Source organism: Leptonychotes weddellii, chromosome 4 (assembly GCF_054177405.1).
Source record: "Leptonychotes weddellii isolate Sample4059 chromosome 4, ASM5417740v2, whole genome shotgun sequence".
Taxonomy (NCBI): domain Eukaryota; kingdom Metazoa; phylum Chordata; class Mammalia; order Carnivora; family Phocidae; genus Leptonychotes; species Leptonychotes weddellii.
In genome coordinates, this window is record NC_138372.1 from 116,773,191 (window position 1) to 116,793,809 (window position 20,619).

General features: G+C 41.8%; 1 protein-coding gene across 2 annotated transcripts in view; it reads left to right on the forward strand.

Annotated features, from left to right (window-relative positions):
- Window positions 1-19,521, forward strand: part of LOC115938450 (potassium voltage-gated channel subfamily B member 2) — a 389,699-nt gene extending 370,178 nt beyond the window's left edge. For both annotated transcript variants that reach the window (XM_081816119.1, XM_081816118.1), the window contains exon 3: window positions 14,427-19,521. In XM_081816119.1, the coding sequence (XP_081672245.1) occupies window positions 14,427-16,583 (2,157 nt within the window). In that variant the 3' untranslated portion in view covers window positions 16,584-19,521. The remainder of the gene's footprint in view (window positions 1-14,426) is intronic.
- The last annotated feature ends 1,098 nt before the right edge of the window (window positions 19,522-20,619 follow it).

Consider the following 20,619-nt stretch of genomic DNA (forward strand, 5'->3'; position numbering starts at 1 on the left):
GCCCATTTCTATTGTGAATGTTGGTGTTCTTTGTTTTTCTGCCAAATGTGTGGTACCTGACAATCTCCCAACCATATCATTAGGATGAGAACTTTAAAGCAAAAAGATCAAGCAGCATAAAAGTTGTGTCTTTTGCAGCAGTGCTAAGCCATCATTTGCCTGCGCTTTGTTCTCTTGTCTGCTTAGATTTTCAGAAGCAAAAACCTACTATTTATGCAATGAGAGGGAGGGGCTGTGGGAATGACACTGTGAGGGTTTTTTTTTTTATTATTATTATTATGTTAACTCTCTTATTTATATAGAAAGCTTAGAATTTGTTTTACTCAGCTTAATGTCTTAGGAAATAAGATTTAGAAACTCCAAGGGCCACAGATGGTATTTGTTGGATTGCATTTGCATAAATAAAAATTTGATGAGATAACACACATATTCAATGGGCTACTCAGGCCTGGACAAAATCCTAGAAAATGCTTTTTAAGGAATTCTAAACCAATTTATAAATAATGTGACAAAATGAATGTTGTATATTTTATTATGTTTATCTAAATGATCCCAAACCATAAAATAGTACTCTGACACTATGAGAAAACCGATGATTCTTTCTCTCCTGGAGCCCAAACCTCTCAGCCTCCTACAGGCCATTTAATGTGGTACAGCTGGTCGGTGACAGCCAGGCCTCATTGGATTGCAGTTTTATGTGTTGTCTTAGTATAATGTGTTTAGTCATGCCCTCTGCCTGTTTGGGGAGGTCAGATTTTAGCTTTTTGGCATATATAAAACTGGCCTGGCACTTAGAAGACCTAGAAGTCTAAAAGACAAAGCTGTGCTCAATAATCAACTCTGCAAACAACAGCTGTGGCCACAAATAAAATAGCCATTTATTTGTGAGTAAATAGTGGGGAAAAGACAGAGGTCTTTTCCAGCATATTCTCAAACACAGGAGGCAATATTTGTCAGTATTGTCATCTCCAAAGGAGCAAGACAGCTGTTCATGTATATACAGGCATGTGTTTGTATGTGTACATATGTTACAGAGATGAAAGTGCTTCTGTGAAGAATGTCCACCTCTTCACGTATTTATGTCTTCAGCACCACATGGAAGGACAGCACCGCCTGATTAGCCGCCAAGATGGAGTTCCCATGGCCCTGTCCACTAACTCTTCTTTCCACAGTGGCCTTCTAAGCATATCCATAGAACCCCAAATCTCCAGAAAACCCATTTTGAAAACCAAAGAAGAAAGTGATTCTCAATATGGAGATCAAGAACAATTATTTTAGAAGACATAGCGTTTAAACTGAGCCTGATTCAAAATAGTTGTACACCACACAGAACATAAGCTTCTGAGCAGACATTGCTTCCTGCCATGAGAAGGAAAGGGATGTGTGGTAGCCTTCAGACTGAACAGATCTGAACACTTGTCATCATATAATCAGTATATTTTTATATGTAGACTAAATATCTGGGTGGTTGAATTTTGCAATCCTAACCAGGAATCAGTGTAGACATAAGTCTTCATCTGTGAAAACTACTTGTTGCATATGTACAATAACATTAGCCACTGTTAAATAAGCACCTACTAGATGCTACATATATTTAAGCTCTAATCTTGAGGTCTTATCAGCTCTTTTACCTGAAGTATAGATGCCTCATCATTGTATGAGTGACAGAACTGTGATTTGAATCCAAAACATGACCAAAAGCTAAGATTATAGTTTAAAATGATGGAATCGATTATTTTAATGTTACTATTTAAGTCATATATAACTCATATAGGATAAACATTTACCTAATCAAAAATCGGGTCTTTTATCTTATTTTGAGACAAATCATATAACTGAAAAACCCACATGGTATTTAGAAACCTATATCAATCAATGGCCTATATCAATAATGTCAACTTCTATTCAATTTTGAATTATTTAATTCAGAGGTTAATTTTAAAAAGTCCTAAAGTGGCAGTAATGGTCAGGCATGAGTTAATATAGGACGCTTCCTAACAACAAAGGTATATAACCTTATGAATTTTATAACAAAGGTTTGCAAAATAGATTTGCTAGTTATTAATGAAAATTTATCACTCCAGCTTTATCATAGAAAATATCATGAAGTAAACTCCTTGGATCCATTTAAAACCCAAATAACAAAAGAAGCACAAAAAGTAGTAAATAAAAGTTCGGAACTCTAAATGTCAGAACTAAGAAAGGGCCAATATGAATATGCCACAGAAGCTATATATAGGTAGATAAGTTGTCCAAGTCCTAAGTCAGAGTAGTATTGAAAAACTAAGAGTTTGTCCTTTTTGGGGGGTAGCCTTCCTTCTCTCCCATTGATAGAAATTATCTAAAACTCAGCTTAGGAAACATTAGGATCACATTATCTCTATATAGATCATCAAAATAAAATAATAAGTATAATTTAATACCTGTTATTGTTACCATTCTTTAGGGGTAGGAATTATGGTTCAACAAACACTCAACCAAACATTACTCACCCTCCCTGATAGTCTCTGATGCCTGGGTGGCACAGTTGGTGGAGCGGCGGACTCTTGGTTTCGGCTCAGGTCATGATCTCAGGGCCGTGGGACGGAGCCCTGCGTCTCGCTTAGCGCAGAGTCTGCTTGTAACTCTCTCTCCCTCTCCCTCTGTCCTTCCTGCTAGTGCTCTCTCTCTCTCTCTCAAATAAATAAATCTTTTTTTAAAATGCCGGTTATGACCCTCAGAACTGATTTATGATCCACAAAGGGAATGCTACCCACAGTTTGAAAAATGCTATTCAAAAGACCTATACATGGGCCCATCGCTGGCTCAGTCAGTACAGCATGCGGCTCTTGATCTTAGGGTCATGAGTTAGAGCCCCACATTACCCACATTAGGGATAGAGTTTACTTTAAATAAATAAATACGCACATGCATACAGAAGTAATTTTTAAAAGGTGCTGTACACAGGTAACTGTTTTCAAGGACCTGCTTACAGAGAGACAGGGATACACGGTACACTTACTGGTGCTTTTTATGTAAAAATTGGTTTAGCTAGACAACAGCATGAGAATTCCCAAACACTTTTAACTTTTAAACCAACGCTACAGAAAGGGTTTTGAAATTGGGTTTTTAAATTTCCTAAGATCAGAGAAATAGCTTGTTGCCTACTTTACCACTGTTATTTTGTAATATTTCCTTACTTATCTTTCTCCTGCATCCTATTATAAGTGACTTCCACAGCCTCTGGACCCACATGTTCTAACGTGTTCCGGGCTTCCAATTACAATGCAGGTGTTAATTACCTACTTAACAAATCCTAGCTATTTACTTCCAACAGTAAATACAACTTAGTTTCTCCCAATTAAACTGTTTTTCCTGCTGACGAAGGTTCCAAACCTCTTTGATTGTCCTCCCCTTTGCAAATAACATTAAATCCACTTTTGAAGGAAAAGGATGGAATGGCTTTGTGTGTTCTCAGCTCTAACACTGAAGATGGGACCCTCTCACTGAAGAATATGACCTGACTGTATTGGTTTCCGAGAGCTTCTGCGGCAAAATATCACAAACTGGGTGGCTCAAAACAACAGAAATGTGTTATCTCACAGCTCTGGAGGCTAGAAGTCTGCGATCAAGGTGGCCGCAGGGCCCCGCTGCCTCCAGAGGCTCTCCCGGAGATTCCTTCCCTGCCTTGACCTAGCTTCCGGTGGTTGCTCTCCATTCCTGGGATTCCTTCCTTGGCTTATAGCTGGACCACTCCAATTCCTGCCTCCACTGCCACATAGCCATCTTCCCTTTGTGCGTCTTTCTCTATCTCTCCTGGCCTCTTTAGAAGGACAACAGTCATTGGATTTAGGGCCCACTCTAATTGAATATGACTGCATCTTAAATAATTACATCTGCAAATAAGGTCACATTCTGAGGTTCTGGATGTACATGAATTTAGGACGGCACGATTCAATCCAGTATGCCGACTTTCCAAAAGGACCAGGCGTTTCTCTCTGCCAGACTTACTGAAATCAATGGGCAGCATCCACAGAAATGAGCTCAGTGGCAACTGCAGGGGGAAGAGTGTGCTAACTTCAAACAGGAAGTTGTAAGAATAAAATTCTTCTACCTCTAGCAATAAAGACCAGCTAATAATTCTGCCCCAAAGCCTGGAGTCCCTAGGAAAAAAATGTATTTGGTTAGTGTAAACATACTGGCATTTCCATGGAACTGTGTAAGCTCCAGGATACTCTCACGTGCACTGTATAATGTCAGATCTCTGCAACCCAGTAATGTAGATGAAAGTGGCACGCATAGCCCCAGGCTACGCAAGGAAAGCCGGTGGCTCCGGTCTGTGCTCGGGTCATGTGGTTAATTTAGTAATGCAGACCCAGGGAGAAGGTCAGGTCCTCTGACTCCTAACCCTGCATTCTTTCTACGGTCAAGCTCAAGTGTCTCCTGTGAAAGTGTTTGAAGCAGCGGCTGTCAACTGCAGGCTAGGCGGGAGGTCAGGGAGGAATTGGAGACCACGTTAACATCACCTGGTAACTACGCCCACCCACCCCAGAACCTCTAAACAGTGTCGAACTGCCCCGCAGGACCTAACAACCCACTCCCATTTCCAGAACGGAGATCTACTTTGAAAATCTGTAGAAGAGCCTCCGAAGCTGATTTTTTAAATGGCATGCTTTTGTGCCTTCGGTCAGAGCTCCTCAAACTTAAATGTGCCTATGAATCCCTTGGGAATCTTGCAAAAACAGATTCTGATTCAGCAGGCCCAGGATGGGACCTGAGATTCTGCATTTCCAGTAAGCTCCCAGGTGATCCTGCTGGTTCAAGGATCACATTTTGACAAGGCCTTGTGTAGCTCTCCTGATAGGACCCAGGAGCGACTCTGTACAGAGAACAGAATGTTGTCTGTGTGATGGTAGGAAATGACCACATCAGACAGCTATAAAAAGCAGGATCCTCTGCCCAATAAACACCTCCTCAGGTCCCAATAAGTACAGATGTTGTTTGAGCCCATTCACCGCATTCCACGATCGCTGCTTGCAAAACAAACCAAACAGGTTTCAAATAAAGGCCCTTGGTTGTGAAGCTCAGCTTTGTGCCAGGAAGAACATCACTGTGCAAGGGAAGCATCAGGGAGCGGCTACAGCTCGCAGGCCCTGGGACCACTAAGCAGTCTCCCCCTAGGAACAGATGTAAAGCAAACCATGCAAGTTTTCTGCAGGCCTGGCTGGATGGGCCTCCCTCCAACGGTTCCTTTGGCAGAGCTCCTCCATTTCAGCGTGGCCCTCATATGTCTTTGGTTTTCTGGCATTCTGTAATGTGGTCTTAATGATGCTGACCCAGAAGTACTTTTCAGAAGACGCTTACTGCAGAGCTGCATTAAAAGGAAAAATAACGATTACATTATGGCTTTTGGGTTTTTGTTTCTGTTTTTTTTTTTTTTCTGAAACTGCTGGAACACAGTCTTTAGGTATGGGGACAATGGTAGAAATAAATCCTTGAATTTCTCTGTTCCTGGTGATTGATGAGCTGATGAGGCCAATGAGGTGTCCAAGGAACAAAGCCAGGTTTTGATGGCACTTGAATTCTGGAAATTTAGAAGACTTCCTTGCAGAAATGGGAAGTCGGAGTAGGTGAGAAATAGTTCAACAAGTGAGTGTACTTTCAGGGAACAGCTAGTCTAAATGGGTGCCCCAGCTAGTCTTTGCCCAATGTGACTTCAGAATGTACACTTGAGGTAAAATTTTATAAGAGAAAATAGCTCTGGCAAATAATAGTGTGTGTCTCATGTTTTCATGTACCAATAAACTGTTGTTTAACTCTGAGAGAAATTTTTCTCTTTCTATTCCAAACCCTGAAGTGCTTATTGGAATTTTTTTTTATATGAAGAAATACTATTTTCAAAGAAAGGGATGATTTAAGGCAAGGATCCCTCTGAGTTTTCCGCCCACATGAGATACTCACAGAGATGCGTCCGGGTGGCTGTCTTCCTGGTAGACTTAGTCATAAACACGGGGTGGGGGGCGGTTCCTAGACTCGCCATCTTCATGGCAAGTGAGGCTGAGATTCCACTTTATAAATAATTTGGTGCCGTCCTTCCTTCTTGAACCCCTTTCCCGATACCACTGCAATAGAAACTTCTCATGTCTTCAGTTGCTCTCCTACCCCAATCAGCCCCACACACTGTAATTAGTGATCTCTCTAAAATGCAAATCTGAGCATGCTGTTCCCTTGCTTAAATTTTTGTTGGTTGGTTGGTTGGTTGGTTTTGTTTCTACTCCTTATTGCAATGTCCTCAAGCTTTAGCAAGCATCAGAATCACCTGGAGGACTTGCCAAAACACAGATTTCTGGGCCTTTCCCCAGAGTTTCTGATTCAGTAAGTATGGAGTGGGGCCTGAGAATTTTCAGCTCTAACAAGTTACCACAAAATGCTGATGCTGCTGGTCTGGGAACCACACTTGGAGGAAAACTGGTCTTTGGGGGAGGCTCACCAAACTCTTCATCAATGCATCGAGTGCCCTTCAGAATTTGTCCATTGCCTAACTTCCCAGAAGCACCCACCCCCACTCATCTCTATGCCTCCATCTGCATCCAGTCCCACTATACTACTCAGTTCCCTGAAATCAGCATTGTGGGAAGGTTGTGCAAGTAGCACACTGCACAAATGATGGAGGCTCCACTCACATGACAAGTACACAGCCTACACCCTTATACATAGCAGCCCTGAAATCACGATGGACTCCTCCATGCCATGCCTTCTTATAGATGTTCCCAGCCATACAAAATTACTTGGAACTTTCTGAGCAAACCATATGTTTTGGGCTTCAAAGCCTTTGCCCACCTGGTCCTCTTGGCCTGTAGTACCCTTTATCCCCTTTTCTGCATGGCAACTTCTACTCATCCTTTAAGGCTTCCCTCTCAAAGAGAAGATTTATGATTAGAATTATCCTTAGAGGGGCGACTGGGTGGCACAGTCGGTTAAGTGTCCAACTCTTGGTTTTGGCTCAGGTCATGATCTCCCAGTCGTGAGATTGAGCCCCAGGTCTGGCTCCGTACTGAGCATGGAGTCTGCTTCAGATTCTTTTTCCCCTCTCCTTCACTCTTCCCTGTGTTCCTCCCTGCACTCACTTGTGTGCTCTCTCTCTAAAATAAATAAATAAAATCTTTAAAAAAATTGTCCTTAGAGCAAAAAAACCATTTTTCCAACAAGAAAAGGAAGAATGTTATAGAATCTGGATACAACTGTAAATACTCTAGTGTTCAAAACACTCTAAGTGTCCAATCTGTTTTTTCTCCCTCAGGTTTTCATGAATTATTTTTTCAAAGAACTAGAGAGTTGATAAGAAGGAAAAAATGGAGGGAGGCTTATTTCCATCTATTTTGTTCTAGTCTGCACATCTCTTAAGATGTGTATTTATATGGATATGGTATTTTAACAAATCACATTTGTAAATAAACATTTTAAATGGAATATGTAGCATTCTTAAGTTTACACTTTTATGACTTTTACTTCTTTTCTGTGATGCTTGAGTTTTGATTACATGAAATGGTAATGTGTGTGCATGTGTTTATATGTATGTACGTATATATGCATGTTCATGTGTATGCATATGTGTGTAATTTTTTAAATTGAGGTATAATTGACATTTAACGTTCTATTAGTTTCAGGTGTAAGACATAACGATTCGATATTTGTATACACTGTGAAATGATCACCACAGTAAGTCTAGTTAACATTTGTCATCACACAGAGTTACAAAAAAATAGTTTTCTTGTGATGAGAACTTTTAAGATCTCCTCCCTCAGCAACTATAGCAAATATGCCCCACAGGTTCATTAGCTATGGTCACCCCGCTGTACATTACACCCCATGCCTTATTTTCTAACTGGAAGTTTGTATCCTCTAACCACCGTCACCCATTTCTTCTCCTCTCGCAACCACAGGTCTGTTCTCTGTATCTATGAGGGTTTTTTAGTTTTGCTTGTGTTTTAGATTCCACATACAAGTGAGGTCAAATGATATTTGTCTTTCTTGTATGTGTTTTTTAATGGATAACCCACATGATTAATTCTTCTCGGTGGCTTAACATTTTATTGCACAAACCTGAATCTACTCTGATCTATACATGAAACTATCACTTCATTGACTGGTTGAATTAAGAGCTAATAGACTCAGCAAAAAAAAAAAAAAGTGACACAGAAAAAATACAGCACTTTTCTTTACGAAAATGTATCCTTCTGTGAAGGTGAAGTCCAAAGCTAATATATAGTCTCAAGCAGGCTTCTTAAAGAATGAGGTTAAAAAAGAAAACAGCAGTCTACTCAGCATAATAAAAAAAGAAAGGATTAATGAAAAGGAGAGCTTAAACCTAGGAAAAGGTTATGTTGCTGAACTTGTGAAGCTGGTCTGTTATCATAAAATGGTCTATTTGTAATACGAATTTCTTTTATTAAACAAGTTCTATTGCTGGTTAAAGCTTTTAGGTTGACTTTGAGCCACAAGGAAGTGATGGAATGTGGCTAAGAACCTGTCTGATTCTTCTGGGTGCTATTAGGCATTATAAGAAATTCTATGAAAAATGACCAAAAAGAGGTTACCCAATCATTGGAGTGTGTGTAAGATGAAAGGTTATCTCCATCTCACTGTTGCTCCTTTCTTTGAAGAGTCACGGTGAGGAATATTAAAGTTTCCTTCCCTAGCCTCCTACCTAATAACTTGCCTCCTAAGGTCTAACCTTTTAAAATACAGAAATGTATCATGGGTAGTGAAACAAAGCTTATTCCAGGGGATACCAAGAGACTATCAAATCAGTATCTTTAATCGTAAGATAACCAAAAACTCTTCTCTCAAAGAAGTGGTTTTGTATGTGAGAATAAAAAACTGAAAGAAGAATTTGATAGTATGTGGAACTAGATGGTTTCTCACACCCTACCCCAAATGAAAGGCTTTATGCAGGTGGACAGCTGACCTCAGCTTGGGCATGGATGACTAAGTGTTTTCAAACCCCTCATTCAACAGCATACAAATGGGGGTGGGGGAGGATTGAATTCCTGGGTCCCTGTTATCCACGGGGCCAAAATAATTGACAAACAGCTGAACAACTGAACCTTTCAGTGATGCTCCTTCTTTGCAATGTGTCGTGTGGTGTTAGCACGTAAGGGCTTCATGCTTGTGTGTGCCAATCAGCTGCGTGTACTTAAGAACAGACTCCCTTTTGTCCTGGGTGGGCCAGGGGAACATTCTGGAGAAGAAAGAACTAGAGCCACCAGCATAGAGGAGAGTACCATGTGTTCTAGGAATATGAAAGCTAGAACTGCAAACTTAGATCAAAGAGCAAAGGATTTCCTTTCTGGTTTGCTATGGTTAATATTGTCCTGAGAAATAACTAGGAAGAGAAGATCGGTGGGTGAAAATCATGATATTCCAATGAACTTCTAGCCTCTTGCCTCGACAAATGGTTTAAAGTTCGGCTTATATGCTCATGCTTTGTCCTTTTTGTGGAAGCAGAAAATTATTCATGCTCCTAATAATGTTTGTCACAGGGCTTTTCCTTCCTGTCAATTTAAATAAGCTGGTTCTGTCCTGAAAATTCTTATCATCACGTTCTCCATGTCGTTTTCTATTGCTGATCGGGTTTTTTGTTTGTCTAATGTGTTATATCCCACTAGGAAGAGAAAGCAGGAATGCTATGTAGTTAAGAGCATGTAACTCACTTTCACCTTTCAGCATATATTTGTGAAGGAAGGAAGGAGGGGTTAGGGAAGAGGGAAGAGAAAGAATGTACCTGCACTGACCTTCAATGCAAGGCACAGAAGTTTCCATGTGTTTTTGTGGAGTGTTGAATGTCAGTGACTTTAAAACAGATATGAAATTGTATCTAAAAGGGGGATAAACAGTCTAAGTATTTTCTATTCCCCTTGATCCTGGCCAAATGCTTTGTCCAGACACATCTCCCGCATTTCTATCCTACTTTACATTTTATGGGATGCTTCATGTGCATGATCTAGTTTGATCCTTAACCACCCTGTGAGGCGGCAAAGCAAATGTGGGGCACCTCATTTTGCAGGTAAGGGAACCGAAGCTCAGAGAGGGAACTGGCTTGTCTAAGTAGCCCGCAGAGGTTTCCAGCCTGTGTTTTCATTCCCTGTCCTGTGTTCGTTCTACCACAAAACACCCATTAATACCATTATATCCCTTCAGAGGATACGACATGAACAAGTTGTTATAATTGAGGCAAGTCTCCAACTGCCTTACTTCCTCTCACAAACAGATATCAATGCAACCAATTTTTGGTACCTATTAATGCAAGTGAGAGGAGTCCCAATCTTAACTCCATGTGATCCTGTGAATTTCTGTGTTTATGTGAAGAATTAAAATCGTTATCCAGGTGATTTAAAAGGAAAGTTTTATCCAGAAAGAATGTCTATTCTCAGTAACTAAATGCTTGGAATATAACAGTGCAATAGCTTTCAAAGTCTTCTCATTTGACTTTTCATTTCTTCAGCAACAAAAGTTTATCTTGGCCATTCAGCCAAATGATAAGATCAGTTGTGACTTGTCCTTGGTTTGGTTTGCAGACATGATGGGAATTAGCAAAATAGTGGTGGTTTAGAAAGAGAATGATCACATGGGAGAGGTGGGAGGGGCTATGGAGATGATCTCATCCAAATCTCCAAGGGACTTGGCCAATCTCACACAGATAATTTGTTTGCAAGTTCTGCATGTCCACTTCATTTGCCATGTGCAGACCTAAGTCTCCTTGCTAGAGCTGAGGGATGTAGCCAGCTCTGGAGGCCAGTTGGTAGAGGTAATGGGCATTAAAAATCTAACTCGTGTGTAGTTAGGATAAAAGAGGCAAAGCCTAAATGCCGTACTAAGTACAAGGTTTGCTGTACTAAAAAATATCCAGGTTTAGAAGTATATCCTGCAGTTTAAAGCAAAATGTCACATTTCTTATATTTATTTTGTTTTATTTTTTTTTAAGATTTTATTTATTTATTTGACAGAGAGAGAGTTAGCGAGAGCAGAAACAAGCAGGGGGAGTGGGAGAAGGAGAAGCAGGCCTCCCACGGAGCAGAGAGCCCGATGCGGGGCTCGATCCCAGGACCCTGGGAAAATGACCTGAGCCGAAGGCAGACGCTTAACCGACTGAGCCACCCAGGTGCCCCGATATATTTATTTTGTTTTAAAACTCTACAATAAAACAATAAACTCCCATTTGGCTTATTGTCTTACACATCATCTTTGGTATATATTGAATAATTTATCTACAGCGCTGTCTTTCTGGGAGAACTCCAAGCTTCACAAGATATTTAAAATAAGCCTTATTTATAAACTGAGAGCAAATGGCTTTTGACAGATTAAATTTGAACATGAGACAGAAAATAATGCACTTCAGTACCTATGGCTTCTTTAACACGAATAGGGGGCTGCTAAGAGCTTGGGTGTTCGGTTTTTTCCTGTAATCATTGTTTTCCTTCAAGAATGTACTCCAGGGGCATCTGGGTGGCACAGTCGTTAAGCATCCGACTTTTAGTCTTGGCTCGGGTCATGATCTCAGGGTCATCACATTGAGCCCCGCATCAGGCTCTGTGCTTTGCTTGGCATTTGCCCGGGTCTCTTTCTCCTCTCCCTTTGCCCCGCTCCCTCTCTCTCCAATTCAGTAAATGAATCTTTGGGGGGGATGGGGAAAAAATGTACTCCAAATCATGTTGTGCCTGTGCTGAATTTCCAGGTATAAAAGGTAACCATATGCGTTAAGTTGGGGTCAACTAGACTATGGACCGCATTAGTACTGTTCAGTGTTTCATTATTTCCCAAAATTAGCTACTGAAGTCAAATGACTTACAGTCTAGCTGTGATTAGGGAGTCAAGGAAACTGAGGGTCTACCCTGGACCATCCACTTTTGTTCTTTGTCCAAGAGGGTTGGAAGCTAATAGAATGATTTCATTTGTATTTCTACTTCTCTCCTTGCTCTTTGAAGTGATAAGCATCAGGAAGATGCATCCAAAATGGGCAGGTGAACAGATAAGATATGGAAAATCTAGAGTATGGATTGTCAGAACAAGAATGATGGCAGAAATCCCAGCACTTAAAATGCCCACTTAATATTATCCACCTGTTATACGACAGTACGACCTTCTAGAAAGTACAGAGGGACCTGGTTACTCATCGTAAGAGCATAAGAACGGATGGGACCTGACCAGTGCTTCCTAAGAAATGTTGTAGTGGCAGAATTTTGTCAGCGTCACCCTGCCATTGGCCTCTGTGGGTGGAGATTCGAGGTGAACATTCCCAACTTGCCCTTAGTAAGCCCTCTGAATCCATTATCCATGGATTTATCTAAACCTTCTGAGAGGACTTCTAACTTCAGCCTCCACAATCTTTTAGAATAGGATGAAGAGAACCTTTTTTCTACTGTGATTCATTGATCCACATTTTTCAAGGAAATCCTGAAGTATACTCAAGTAAAAAGTACTTACCTTAGTTTTGTTCAAGAAAAATATGTAAAATACTAATCGTAAAATACTGTTCAGTAAGTCAAGGAACCATAAATCTTTATTCAATATCTGTAACACACTCTGAAATACGTTATACTGTGATTTTACTTAATAGAGATTTGAGGGAAGAGATGGAAGCTGGAAGAACAAGAACGAAAAACAATGAAAGGTATAAAAGAGGAATATGAGGAGAAAGGGTCAGGAGAGTAACCCAGAAGAAGAGAAATTTACAAGAGTAAAGAGAGGAAAACAGAGGGAGAAAGAACAGAAGACTGTCGTTTACAACTCCTGATGTCAGTTAGAGGCAAACTAATTTTTTCATGATCTCAGGTTTACTGAGCTGTGGGGTCTCAAGCTGCTTAATCATTGTCCTTTGAAACGTTTCCTGGATGCTTAATCTTTAAATTAAATAGTCACTGTCAGGGGGCGCCTGGGTGGCTCAGATGGTTGAGCGTCTGCCTTCGGCTCGGGTCATGATCCCGGATCCTGGGATCGAGTCCCGCATCGGGCTCCCTGCTCAGCGGAGAGCCTGCTTCTCCCTCTCCCTCTGCCTCTGCCTCTCTCTCTCTTTCTCTGTCTCTCATGAATAAAGAAATAAAATCTTAAAAAAAAAAATAGTCACTGTCAGGATATTTTTCTCAGAGCTACATATAATAACTGAGACCAATGACAGCTCCCAAGATCATGGACAAAGGTCATTTGAAACCAAGCCGGACCTAATCTAGGTAAGAGAGGCTTCCTACTTCACCAAGAAGTGTGTGTCCCACATGCACAGTCTTTACTAAGCAAAAAAGTGCTTCCTCCCATTGCTCTCAAACCTTCATCTTCATGCTCGGCCTTAAAAATCTCAGCCTTATAAAGAAATTCCTACTTGGGATGTCTGTATGGTGGTGCCTGGCTTCACAGATGTCCCACATACCTGTTCTCGGCCTTTGTCTTTCCAGACTGAAGTCCTGTTCATTTCAGCCTCTAATAATACGAGTGCCTTTCATTTATTTAGCAATATTTGTGTGTCATCTAATCTTGACAACAACCATGAAACAGCTATGACCGTTGTCTTTGTTCTAACAGATTTGTAAACTGAGACAACGAGAGGTTGAAAACCTGCCCAAGGTCACATAGGAAGCAATAAAGCCAGGCTGAGCTCAGACTGACTAAAATCCTGTCATCCCATCTTCTCACTTCTCACTGAGCTCTTCCTCTCTCCTGCCACTTCTGACATCGTGCTTTTTCCTCCACCTAAAATGTCTACTCTGCACCAAAATCATCGTGGATGGTCAGCAAGCTCTTTCTGAAACCTTCCTTGACTGAATGCAGCTAGCTCTAATCTTCCTTTCCCACATGGTGCTGACCAGAGGTCCCCACATCCCAGGCTGGAGGCTATCCTGATTTTGTTCTGCCGTCAGTGCTTACCGTATAAATGGTATTTGTTGTACGAGAAGCACGGTTGTACCGAGTGCTGTATTATCTCTCGTGTGTAGGTCTGCATATGTGGTTTTAGTTGTAGAATAAAACTCCTAGAAACCATGAATTCTGTCTAGCATATGTGGCATGTCAGGCGATTCACTTCAAGAAACACAAACCAGGTGGTTAAGAGAAAAAAATAACAAAACTAAGAGAAGGGAGATTGCTCCCCAAGGCGATTCCAAAGGGTGGTTACTCGCACAAGAACAAAGGCAGGGGTGAGGGATGGATTTTTTTTTTTTTCAAATTGTTCAGGCCCCGGAATTTAAACGGGTACTACACTGGGCTTCTAAATGAGATGAACTCATAAAAAGTGAATGTGTTTGCATTAGTTAGGGAATTTTAGGCTGTAAAGTTCCGTGAAACTTCCTGGAATATCTTTGAGCAATTCACATCATTGAGAGAACAGGGAATCCACATGTCTCCCAGCTGCCTAAGCCACGGAGAGGATTTGCTAACTTGGACTTCCTTCTCTTTTCCAGATCTTGGCCATCGTGTCTATCCTGTTCATCGTGCTCTCCACCATCGCTCTGTCTCTCAACACTCTACCGGAGCTGCAGGCAGTGGATGAATTTGGACAACCCAACGACAACCCCCAGTTAGCACATGTGGAGGCTGTGTGTATTGCTTGGTTTACCATGGAGTACCTTTTACGCTTCCTGTCCTCACCAAATAAGTGGAAGTTCTTTAAAGGCCCACTAAATGTCATCGATTTGCTGGCCATCTTGCCATATTATGTCACCATCTTCCTCACGGAGTCCAACAAGAGCGTGCTGCAGTTCCAGAACGTGAGGCGCGTGGTTCAGATCTTCCGCATCATGCGCATCCTCAGGATCCTGAAGCTCGCCAGACATTCCACAGGCCTGCAGTCCCTGGGGTTCACCCTCAGACGGAGTTACAACGAATTGGGCTTACTGATCTTATTTCTGGCCATGGGGATAATGATATTTTCCAGCCTGGTATTTTTTGCTGAGAAGGATGAAGATGCCACCAAGTTCACCAGTATCCCAGCGTCGTTCTGGTGGGCCACCATCACCATGACCACTGTGGGCTATGGTGACATTTACCCGAAAACATTATTAGGGAAAATCGTGGGAGGCCTCTGCTGCATTGCCGGGGTCCTGGTTATCGCCCTTCCCATCCCAATCATCGTGAATAATTTCTCTGAGTTTTACAAGGAGCAGAAACGCCAGGAGAAGGCAATCAAAAGGAGAGAGGCCCTTGAGCGGGCCAAGAGGAACGGAAGCATTGTTTCTATGAACTTAAAAGATGCCTTTGCCCGAAGCATGGAACTGATAGACGTGGCCGTGGAGAAGGCAGGAGAGTCAGCCAGTACCAAGGACTCGGCTGACGATAATCACCTGTCCCCGAGCCGGTGGAAGTGGGCCAGGAAAGCTCTGTCGGAAACAAGCTCCAACAAATCTTTCGAGAATAAGTACCAGGAGGTTAGCCAAAAAGACTCCCACGAGCAGCTGAACAACACTTCTTCTTCCAGCCCGCAGCACCTGAGCGCGCAGAAACTGGAGATGCTGTACAACGAGATCACCAAGACACAGCCTCACGCTCAGCCGAACCCGGCCTGCCAGGAGCAGCCCGAGAGGCCGTCAGTGTACGAGGAGGAGATAGAAATGGAAGAAGTGGTCTGCCCGCAGGAGCAGTTGGCTGTGGCGCAGACCGAGGGCGTCGTGGACATGAAGAGCACGTCCAGCATAGACAGCTTCACCAGCTGCGCCACCGACTTCACCGAGACCGAGCGGTCGCCCCTGCCGCCGCTGTCCGCCTCCCACTTGCAGATGAAGTTCCCACCTGACCTCACGGCGACCGAAGAGCGCCAAAGAGCCAGGGGGCCCCCGTTTCTAACACTAAGCAGAGAGAAGGGGCCGGGGGCCGGGGATGCCATCCTGGAATACGCTCCGGTCGACGTAACTGTGAGCCTCGATAACAGCGCTTGCCAAAGTGGGCTCCACGGCCCTTTGCCGTCGGACGGTACCTCCGAGAGCCCTAAGAGTTCGCTGAAAGGCAGCAACCCCCTAAAATCCAGATCGCTCAAAGTGAACTTTAAGGAAAACAGAGGCAGTGCCCCACAGACCCCGCCCAGCACAGCCAGGCCACTGCCGGTCACGACAGCGGACTTTTCACTCACCGCCCCGCAGCTCATCAGCACCATCCTCCTCGAGGAAACCCCCTCCCAGGGAGACAGAGCCTTGCTGGGCACCGAGGTTTCCGCACACTGTCAGGGACCTTCCAAAGGGCTGACCCCTCGGTTTCCCAAGCAGAAACTCTTTCCTTTCTCGACAAGAGAGAGGAGGAGCTTCACGGAAATAGACACTGGCGACGACGATGACTTCTTAGAGCTGCAGGGGCCCAGGCAGGACAAGCAGGCCGACTCCAGCCCAAACTGCTTTGCAGATAAGCCTAGTGATGGAAGAGACCCTTTGAGAGAGGAGGCCTGTGTGGGCTCTTCCTCCCCCCAGGACCCAAGTCACAACTGTAGGCAAGACATTTACCATGCTGTGGCGGAAGTAAAAAAGGACAATAGTCAAGAAGGGTGCAAGATGGAAAACCACTTGTTTGCCCCAGAAATTCATTCCAACCCAGGAGACACAGGTTATTGTCCCACACGTGAAACCAGCATGTGACTAGTTACAAAAGCAATAATAAATAATAATAATAAAAACTTGTTTCTTAAAAATGCGGTAATAATGCCTGTGAACTAAAAACATGGGAAGCCCCCCCCCACAAAAAAAGTGCATAAAATGTTATTTTTGCATGGCATGAACAGTTTAGTTTAAGTACTGTTTAAATAAAGAGTCAAGACTGCATTTTGTAACAAACAAAAATGACTAAGGAACAGTGAACAAATAAAGAGAGCTCTATTAGGAACCAGTATTCGGCAATGTCTGACATTTTTGATCCTTTCATTTCGAATTGTAGACAGATTTCCAACTTTTAATTTTTTTCTGTTACAATGAATTTTAGAATTTGCACATGAAAGGATGAAATGTCATTGCATGCATTCGGTAATTACCAGGACCAAGGTGCTTTGAGCTTGCGAAATGCGTAACTTTGTAAATAATGGGACCCGGGATGCAAAATTGTCAAGAACATATGGAAACAAGTTTCTGAGACACAGATACTTCCTTCGCAGCTACTGCCTGGAGTTGCTGTACAGACTTCTTGTTGCAAAATTGCAACCTCTTCTTAAACCATCTCACATATCTTGCTTTGGGTTATAAAGCTCTTAAAAGTACATTTGTTTAAACGAATATAGTATTTTTATTGTGATATAGTTCATAGGGTGCATTTTTCTTTTGTGCTTCTGCTTAGTTGTGGCACTTGTGGTTTTCTTTATAAATCATGAAAATAGGCAAGATTTAATGACCAGATACCGACAAATTTGGAATTGAAGCTTGCAATTTTGCCAATTATATATCCAATTTTGCCACAGCCTAAAAGCCTGAAAATATGTCAAAGGTTGTATCATACAACTAAACTTTTTTTTTTAAGTGTCACTCCACATTTGGAAATTAGGTTTTTTGTTTTTTGGGTTTTATTCCAGTTGTATGTTGACCATCAGAAGATGATAGTATTTTCCACTTGAGGCCAACATAAACTTTTCTATCTAAAGAACTAAAGATAGAATGCAGATATGCCAAAACGGGAATTCCAAAAAGTGACTTTTGACAAACTAAAAGCAAAGCTATTTAAGTGAGACTGCCACCCCTTGCATAGTTAGTTGGGTTCAGAAATGAGTTACCAAAAAAAGAGCCCTAGGCTGGTAACGGGTCGCCCAGTATTTCCCAGTGTGGGGAGGGGACAGCTCCACTCTAGGAGCCCCACAGAGGCCAGTAGGCACCTGCCCCTAACTGCAGCATCTAGAAACACCCCCTCACGTTTCCAACGTCCCCAAGCATCGTCAGGACTACCTTTGTTGAAAGCCACTTACAGCTTTTTCAACTGAAAACACTGAAATCCAAAGGAGTTAAGACACGTCGGTGAAGTCTGTGCTAAGAGCCCAGGTCGGTTGAATCCATTTTGCTTCACAGGAAATGAAGGCTCTGGTTCCAGATCTGCAACTACCAGATGTGTCATTCTGGATTAGCCTTAAAAACCTCTTAGTCTCAGTTTTACCCCAATGAACCCAAGACAAAATTCTTTCTCAGCTCCCTTAAGACTTCAAATTAATACGATTCCTTGGTCTCTCAGGAAGGTCCCAAGTTTTGCCTCAGCATAATGCATTTTGTACGTGTGTGTGTGTGTGTGTGTGTGTGTGTGTGTGTGTGTGTAGTTCATGGAAAGAGTTGGGAAAATTCCAGACCAAATTTAAAGCACAACTTTTGTTTAAAGAAAAAACAAATTCTAAATTGTATTCTGTTTTTAAAATTACGATAAAAACACTGACAAAAGACAATCCAAATGTTTAGAATTTAAGGCTTTAGGAATGACATTTATTAACAGAATCTGGTCATTATATCTCAGATAAGAAAACAAGTTTTGATCTTAGTTGAAATCCAAGCATCCCTACTGCTAAAAATAATTTTAAATGTTTCTTTTTCACTGTGCTTAGAATTTCTTAAAGGTTTTCATGTTTGTCTCAAGACATAACCTTTAAGGGTTTATGGTCATTAACCATTGATATTTACAGTACTCATACTTACTTCAGTGTCTAAAATGAAATGTTGATCTGTTTTTGTAAATCTAGAGTGTTCAAATTTTCTACACGTAGTTTTTCAAGTCAAACAGGTATGTCTGCTGTTAGATGAATAGCAAATAAGTCATGAAAATCATTTTCTTGACATAGTCTAACAAAACAATTATTTTCTAATGTCTCTGTATTGTTGAATCTCAATTTTTTTTTTCATTTATCTGTCTGCACAGGTGGATTTGTCTTTTTGCCCTGATAGTTCACTAATGCCCACTTTCATGTGTCCATTAGGCTTTCTATCAAGAACCCTGCTCCAGAATGCTTAATGTTAGAAATCTTACCTAGATAAGGAATCCTAGACATTCCACCCTGGAAGCATTTTCCCTAAAAACTTCTTTCCCTTTAATATTTTTTAAGTTTCAGAGAATTTTCAAGAACATCTTATGGGAAGCCTAACCTTCCATTCTTCTTAGCCCCTCTGAGCCAAAAGTCTTCAGCTAGGAGAAAAATAAAATGCTCCTCTAAAAAACAACAACAACAACAACAAAAACTGACTTTGTTGTTTCACAGTGAGGCAGTTTGGGAACCGAGGGCTCACAGAATGCACTTCTGCAGCACTTCCTAAACGTTTTTTGGTTTTTTTTGTTTTTTTTTTAATTTTTTTTAAGATTTTATTTATTTGCAAGAGAGAATGAGAGACAGAGAGCATGAGAGGGAGGAGGGTCAGAGGGAGAAGCAGACTCCCTGCTGAGCAGGGAGCCGGATGTGGGACTCGATCCCAGGACTCCAGGATCATGACCTGAGCCGAAGGCAGTCGCCCAACCAACTGAGCCACCCAGGCGCCCCCCTAAACGTTTTCAATGAACTGCAGCTGATGCAGAGAATGAACGTGTGTATGCCTAAAATGGTCTGCAAATATACCAAGCACAGAATTCTTTTGAAGTCTTATTTTTACATTAAAAATTCATGTAAATCCTGCATTTTGCTCCATATGTTTCAATATAAAAGAAATGATGTTTTATAGTGCTTACCAACTAGTAAAATTGATACTCTTATGACTTCATATACCTCTTTTGTACCCCTTGGAAAATATATCCCTAGTTTAAGAAGCACTGCATGAATGACGGGGACATAGACTGGTTCCTTTGGGCGCGCTGGAGGTTTCTGCCACTGGGAAAGGGTGCACATTGGGAGCTAGCTCAGTGACCAAGGACAAACGTCAGTGAGTAGAGACTATTTGAATGAACTCAAAATAACATGATCTCAAGAATGGTTAATTTGATTCTTCTAGCTATCTTAACAGCCAGTGCAAATGGCCATAAGATCATCTTAGCTCAAAGACTGAGGTCAATCATAAAAGTATGGAAATGGATACTGGATAAATGTTTTGGGTTGGATCACAAATACAAGAGTGACATAATTAAGGGAGTCCCTGGAGTTGATCTAATTTGTCTCTAAATATTTCCACTAGAAATTTCTCCACTCTGGCAAAACCAACTGCTTTGAAGCAAGCATTTAGATCAAGCATTGTCCTGTTGTGACTAGATCTGGTAACAAGGAGAGTATATGCCAAGTGTCTGTTCTCATTAATTTCTTGTCAAAACAGTCTCACTCTCATGTAGACACAGGCTGGGGAAAGCCAACAACTCAACTATTTTCTCTTGGAATTTGAATAGGGGGGAAAAAAGGCCTTATGTATGTAAAGTAATTTATAGTTTCTTTTTTTTTTAAAGATTTTATTTATTTATTTGACAGATAGAAATATAGTGAGAGAGAGAACACAAGCCAGGGGAGTGGGAAAGGGAGAAGCAGGCCTCCCGCCCAGCAGGGAGCACGACACAGAACTCGATCCCAGGACCTCGGGATCATGACCTGAGCAGAAGGCAGACGCTTAACGACTGAGCCACCCAGGCACCCCTACTTACAGTTTCTTCTTGAAGTTAATCCTCACAGCAGCCTTCTGAATTAGGTATTGTTTAGCAATAAAGGACCAGAGAGGTTATGCATTTTTTTCAAGTTGACACAGGTCA